The sequence below is a fragment of the Rutidosis leptorrhynchoides genome, chromosome 3, assembly GCF_046630445.1.
Source record: "Rutidosis leptorrhynchoides isolate AG116_Rl617_1_P2 chromosome 3, CSIRO_AGI_Rlap_v1, whole genome shotgun sequence".
Taxonomy (NCBI): Eukaryota; Viridiplantae; Streptophyta; class Magnoliopsida; order Asterales; family Asteraceae; genus Rutidosis; species Rutidosis leptorrhynchoides.
The window spans coordinates 20170006-20176568 of NC_092335.1; the positions used below are offsets into that span (position 1 = coordinate 20170006).

General features: G+C 31.6%; 1 protein-coding gene across 1 annotated transcript; it reads left to right on the forward strand.

The window, feature by feature from the left end:
• Positions 1–233: 233 nt before the first annotated feature.
• Positions 234–5887, forward strand: LOC139895807 (uncharacterized). Its single transcript, XM_071878350.1, has 13 exons — positions 234–532; positions 736–760; positions 893–930; positions 1265–1398; positions 1944–2035; positions 2252–2369; positions 2709–2965; positions 3832–3972; positions 4558–4722; positions 4830–4910; positions 5023–5201; positions 5370–5433; positions 5675–5887. Exons 1-12 carry the CDS (start codon positions 465–467, stop codon positions 5371–5373), a joined length of 1302 nt encoding a protein of 433 aa, XP_071734451.1. The 5' UTR covers positions 234–464; the 3' UTR covers positions 5374–5433; positions 5675–5887.
• The last annotated feature ends 676 nt before the right edge of the window (positions 5888–6563 follow it).

Sequence of the window (6563 nt, forward strand, 5' to 3'; positions counted from 1 at the left end):
AACTGCTGTAAGTGAAAACCTTATTGTGCATATAGTCAGATTACACGTTGTTTGTTAAGTATTTTGGTGTTCTGTTTTTTAAGTATTCCAGTGATGTATTTATTGCTTTACTTGTCTATGTAGATCACTTCACTATCACTATCACTATATACATTTAAAAGAGTCTCGATTAGCTAATAATTGTTTTCAAAACCTCTTAATTACCGTTAGATTAAATAATTACAACATAATACCCCTTGATCTAACGGTTTCTAATCATCCACCTAAAATATTAGCTAATAAATCATTCTTAATTAATTAAAATTATACCCTTTATACCCTTAAAAACACGCGGACCTTAATTTTTTCTATTCGGATCCTTACCCACCAAACTAACTACGGACTAAATCCCTAAATCAATTCACCTCTCTAATCTAAAATAATCTCCTACGCATTTACGATCGACTCTTTGCAATCACCTCTTTATGGATTGCAGTCACCTTCTTTGCAATCGTTATATTAGGGTTTGTGGCAGCAACAATCGATTTACCAGGTTAGTATTTGCTGATTTGCGTTTTGATTTTGCCTACTTAGAATTGTCATAAAATTTTTGGATTGATAATGTTCAAAATAGGTGATTGAAGATGGATTATAAATGTTTAACCAATCTCAAAGATTGATTTTGAAACGATTAATCAACCACCTTCTTCTTCTTCTTCATTTTCATATCTTACATCTCGCTTTCGTTTTCTGCAGGTCATTACTCACAGCCGATTTACAGGTAATTTCAATTTTTTTTTTTTTGTTCATTAAACATTTGCAATGACTAATTCAAGAATAATTATTGTCATAGCTTCACCATAGACTTTACGTAATCGTGTGTTTTTTTTTTTTAAATGATCAACTGATGCAGGAAATTCTAGGGCTGCTGAAACTAATTACAAATAAAAAGTAAGTCATTCACCTCTTTGTGATAACATTATTGTAATAGCATACTGATGCACTAACTTTATCAGCTAATAACTTTATGACCATTTTCCGTTTTAAATAACATTATTGTAATAGCATGTGTAAAAGGGATTAGAGCATATTAGAATTATTTATAAGTTCATAATCTCAAAAGATAGAGTATGCTAATTTCTTGAAAATTTGTTAACAGTTTGTTATTGGGTTATTGAAATCAGATGGTTGGGAATGGTTGTGTAAAGGTTAGTAATAATAAGAAATCTTATTATTCAAGATTACTTGTAGATATCACTTGTAAATTGGGTGGTTGTTCATTTAGAGATCTTCAATCTTCAGACCCAGTAATAATGTCACCTGCTGCTGCTGCTTCATCTTCTTCGGTCACTATTGTTCATTCATCATCAAAATCCCCCTTTTCCGGCCTTGTTATATGTGTCACCGGTTTATCAAAAGGTGAATCATATTCCAATCACTTAGTTTAATGTGAATATTCTCTGCATTTTTTGTATTGATTTATATAATTATATGTATGCTTCATATGATTCATTTTCATAACAGAATTTATACATTTATTGCCAAACAGTTAAAGTAATGTGTATTTAGTCATTTCATAACATGCTAATGTCTGTATTTTGAATGTTGCTACTTAGTTATTAAAATAGATTTTTTTATTATTCACCGTATACTGTTAATTTTTCTAAACCAGCAGAAATTTGTATCCAAATTTTAATCACTAGATGATTCACTTGACTACAATGGTCGTTATTTATCAGTGGTTAGAACATAAAGTCTTACATACTGCTCGTTTTTACAGGAAAAAATAGTAAGTGTGTTAATGTTGAATTTTATAACCGACCCGTTTGACTAAATAGTCATAAGGCATCAATGGTTTAGGTATTGTAAAAGAGGATGCTATATCGTTATCGTTGTTTATGAAATATAAACCATGATCTTATGAATAACCTTATGTATAATTCACCTCATGGTGCTAATTACAGAAGCAAGAAAACAAGTTATGGAGGCAACAGAGAGATTGGGTGGTCAATACAGCCCGCATTTGCATCCTCGTTGTACCCATTTGGTGGTCCAGATATCCTTTTCTTTCATTTGAATAACTTTGTGTACTTTCATTATTGAAAATTCTATCATTCAATTTTATGCTCAATGTAGTTAATGGATACATTTTAGTTTTGAAATAAGGTCTTAGTTAGTTTGGGCTGAAAGTCAAATGTATTATATTTTTTTATGGAACTAAAGGAACACAATTTTTTTTTATTTTATTTGGATCACTTAACTAAAGGAACACAATTTTGATATCTACAGCTGCGGTGGACGAAAATTTGAGCATGCATTGAAGCATGGAGCCACAAATGGTCTCTTTATTGTCACACTTGGGTGGTTTGTGGACAGCGTTAGAAAAAATGGTAAACATTTGTCATAATAAAATTTAACATAGGGGTTATTGGATAAAGCGGTGACTTAATATATCTAATTTAGGTAGCCATTTTTGTTTTCACCACAAAAGTCCTTAAAGTTTCAAACTTTTATAATCTTTAAAGTTTCAAAATTATCATATCAACTGATAAAGTAGCGGATTATGTGTAAGATCATGTTGGTTTTTTCAAGATTTCTTCTTTAAATATATATATATAAATAAAATCTGGTTACCGTTTTATGCAACAACCTCATGTATCTTATACTAACTATTTTAGTAATGTTTTGAGTTAATATTATTTTTTATTATTTTTTTAATGGTTGGTCAGTGAGATTGAGTGAAGCGCTTTACGTTGTAAAAAGTGTTGGAGAAAATCGTATGCCCAAGGATGATTTGAACATGCTTACTAGCGGGAATTCGTGTCTTCCTGTTGCGATGCTTGAAAATGCTAAACAACAACCAAACACGACTGATAAATCAAGATTATTCTCATCATCAGAAGAAGAGCTTAAAAGAAGAGGCTCTGTTTTTTCGGGTCAGTCTTTTTATGTTGACCCGGAAGTGTCTGCTGAGCTGCAAAATAAGGTACAGTTGACTTTCCTATTATATTTCAGCAGGTGTATTTTCAGACATTTTTTGCATGTATATTTTTCGTATTAACACTAAGAACTCTTTGTTTGATTGATAAGGAAGTTAAGGGGATGTAAGGATATGAAATTGATCATGTATATCGAATAATGATATAAGATATAAAGATAATCAAGCTTAACAAAATGAGCTATAGAAAGTAGTTTTCTGCAAGGTTGTAAAAGTCGCGAGTCGGGGGTTGACTAACGTTGACTTTTAGTAATTAATAAAATAAACATACATGTATTACACATACGTTTATCAAGCATAAAATATAAATATTTCAAACAGGCACAAAATGTAATTCTAAAAAATCAAAATTTTAACCAACTTTGACCGACTCAAAGACTCAGCCCGAATTTTTAGCATTGACTGACATGTTGGGCGTTATTGGGCGAAACGGGATGGGTTAGTCGACAAACCGATGCGTCAGCCAACTTTTATAGCAGTGGTTTTATTTTTTTTATGGATTCCGAGTTGTAATAGTCAGACATTGAGTCATTTGAGTGTTGAACAAATGCTGATTATCCGACTTAAATAGATAAAATGACCAAAAAGGACAATTTTGTGGAGGAAAAAGCTGGGACAGTGTGTTAGTTGAAATAATCTTTCAAATTGTTTGTGCAAAATGCGTTGCGTATACTAAATGGAGAACCAGTTTCAAAATGCAAATTCTAACCATTTGTTATTTGGATCTTTGGTGTCTTTTATTGCTTTCTACTTTAGGTTATAAAATAGTCTCTCTAATTCATTTGCAATGCTGAAATAATGAAATATGATTTAAAACGGGGTTAACTTATATCGAAAAAAATTGGTTCCAGTAGGTTGTTGAGGCGGCTTTCGGACAAGGTAGTTCGATAGTAGATCAATGGTTGCCCGGTCACAATGTTGTTAATGTTAGTCATGTGGTATGCGAAGAATCATCGGTTCAAAAGTATCTTGGTCATTCCATCTATCTTGTTACAGTAAGTTACAGCTCATAGATTTTAAAAAATCCTTTTTAACTTTATGCTATAATTTTGAGATCGGAAGATAGGCATATTGGATGATGGGATGTTAAACTCAGTTTTAACTCTAAAAGGCTTAACCTTTATCAGGGATTAAAACGAGTATGGTGAGTTTGGTTTGGTTGACCCACAAACGCTTTCTTGTCCGTTTGTGTTATTTTCACTGCTAGTGTTGTCTAAGGTTGCAGTACTCGTCGACTACTCGGTTTTTGAAGAGCTTCGGTCCGAGTAATTAAACTCGGTTAAACTTGGTCAAAATCTGTCAAACTCGGCTAAATTTTGGTTTACTTGGAAAATAGGACAAAAATGGCCAAACCTTGGGATTACTTGGAAAATTGGTCAAAAACTGTTAAAAACTCGGTCAAATTTGGTCAAAGTCAAACTAGGTCAAATTCCAAGTACACTCTGAGTACTCCCTAAAAAGTCTCTACCGGGAACTACCCAAATAGAGAGATTTGTTGATTACCATTACCATAAGAATAATTTTATAAAATATTAGTAGATCATAAGTTGTATCACTAATGAGTGAAGTACGTAAATCAGCCTCTGTGGGTTCTAAAGACCGTGAAGGAGACAAGACCACAAAGACTCGTTCATTTATCTGCTGACCTGGCACGTCAGATTGTAATGATGCTTGATAATGCTCAAGGTGGTTATAATCAAAAGGTATATGCAAATTCTTTTGTACGCTTCAACTTCTTATCCAGAAAAAACATATATATATATATATATATATATATATATATATATATATATATATATATATATATATATATGCAGTCAATGGTTCTCAACATGTACAAACTCCTAGAATCAATTCAAACCATGAAGAAAATCAAAATATTGTAAACCTCGCCAAAAAAGGCGTTCGAAATCGCCGCGGTCGCCGCATGCAGGTTATAATATGCAGGTTATAGAGCATTTTGAAATAAAATGCTCAATGTTTTTTTATTTTATTTTTTTATGACTCGAGTAACCAATTTGATTATAATTCGGTTATGACTACAGTCATGTCAAGCACCAATAAAACCGTTGACACCAACGACCCTTCTCGATTTAATCTGCTGGTCGATTTCTGAGCCATCATCAAGCGTTTCGGTTTACACCGACTCGTGCGTTGACAAAAATGAAGATGGGAAAGAACCCGATGCATCTTTTGTGAACAACTCACGACCACTTTCAGAAATGTAATTAACCATTTTCTTTATATACTCATTTACATTTTTTTATTTTATTATATTTATCGTTCTTCTTTTTATGTCTTTCTCTGGTACTATTAAATCTTTGAATAATGACACTAAATATTTTTAGCCGATTCACTAACAGTTTGTAACGTCCTGAATAAATTTGACCAGGTAATTGACGATAAGCAGTGTTTGACCATCAATTTATGAAGATTGTGCCTAAGCACTCCGTGAGGTTAGGTTTGGATTGATTTTGTTTAACTTAGTCTTCATTTGTGTTGCGTTTTATTTTTGTAGAGTCAGGGTTTCATTATTTTTGTTCTATGTATGATGTAATACTTATTATGCTTAATGGTTTGAAGTTTTAGTTTGATGAATTGATTTGTTTGGTCCTAAGGTGTAATGTTGTGATTTTTGTATGTTATTTTCAATTGTATACATTAAGTATGCTTAAGAACATGAGTTTTTTTTTGCAGCCAACACATGTTTAAAAAAGGAGAAGGAAAAGGTGAGGCTTTGATTTATTTTTTGTATTGTTTTGGAGTTGTTGGAAACTTGTGTAGAGTGCTATCTTATAAAGCTTCCTGGTTAATGTAGTTAACATATTTAACCAATGTGTTCAATCATAATACTTTATGGATAAGGTCAGATTTTCCTTTCACTTTGATTTATGGATTTTTTTTTTGTGATATGACTTCTATGTAAGTTTTTTTTATTTTATTTTTTTATTATGGAATTTTTATTGATTAATAGTTTTATTTTTTTCGATTTTGCTCCATAAGGTAGAGATATGGATTTGATGTATGACATTATACTATTTTGGTTAGTATCATGATTCAATTTATTTTGCTCCATAGTGATGCGTTTGAGTATCATGATTCAATTTAAAGCATAATTCTAGCATAATATTATATTATTAGGCATGAAAGTATTACAATTTATAACTACTGTTAATTAAGGATGGTGTGCAAATTCATTTTCAATGGTGATGATCAAGAGACCTGTGCATAATCCAGCGATTGAAATATTTCGCTATCTCATCGGTGATCGAGTCATATCACAGTCGCAAATTGGATAGGGTTATACAGTCCATCGGTATATGAAAATTTACTTTTGAATCATGTCAAACATTCAATTTACTAATTTAGTGTTTAAAACATTCGATCAACATTTAGTTTTGTTTATTTTCATTTGTGGCTTCTATGAAATCGATTTGTTCACCATGAATTTCAGGTATGTCGAATTTGATTTATCTTTTTTCATATGAATTTAGGGTTCATAGGATCGACTATAACATCAGGTATGACATTATATTTTAGGGTTTAGGTTTAGGGTTTAAGGCTTAGATTCTAGAGTTTAGGGTTT

Coding starts and splice junctions, on each gene's coding strand:
- LOC139895807 (XM_071878350.1), top strand. CDS start 465: ATGGATTGCAGTCACCTTCTTTGCAATCGTTATATTAGGGTTTGTGGC. Junction 2,036..2,251: donor GTACCCATTTGGTGGTCCAG/ATATCCTTTTCT, acceptor CTAAAGGAACAC/AATTTTGATATCTACAGCTG. Junction 2,966..3,831: donor CTGCTGAGCTGCAAAATAAG/GTACAGTTGACT, acceptor TGGTTCCAGTAG/GTTGTTGAGGCGGCTTTCGG.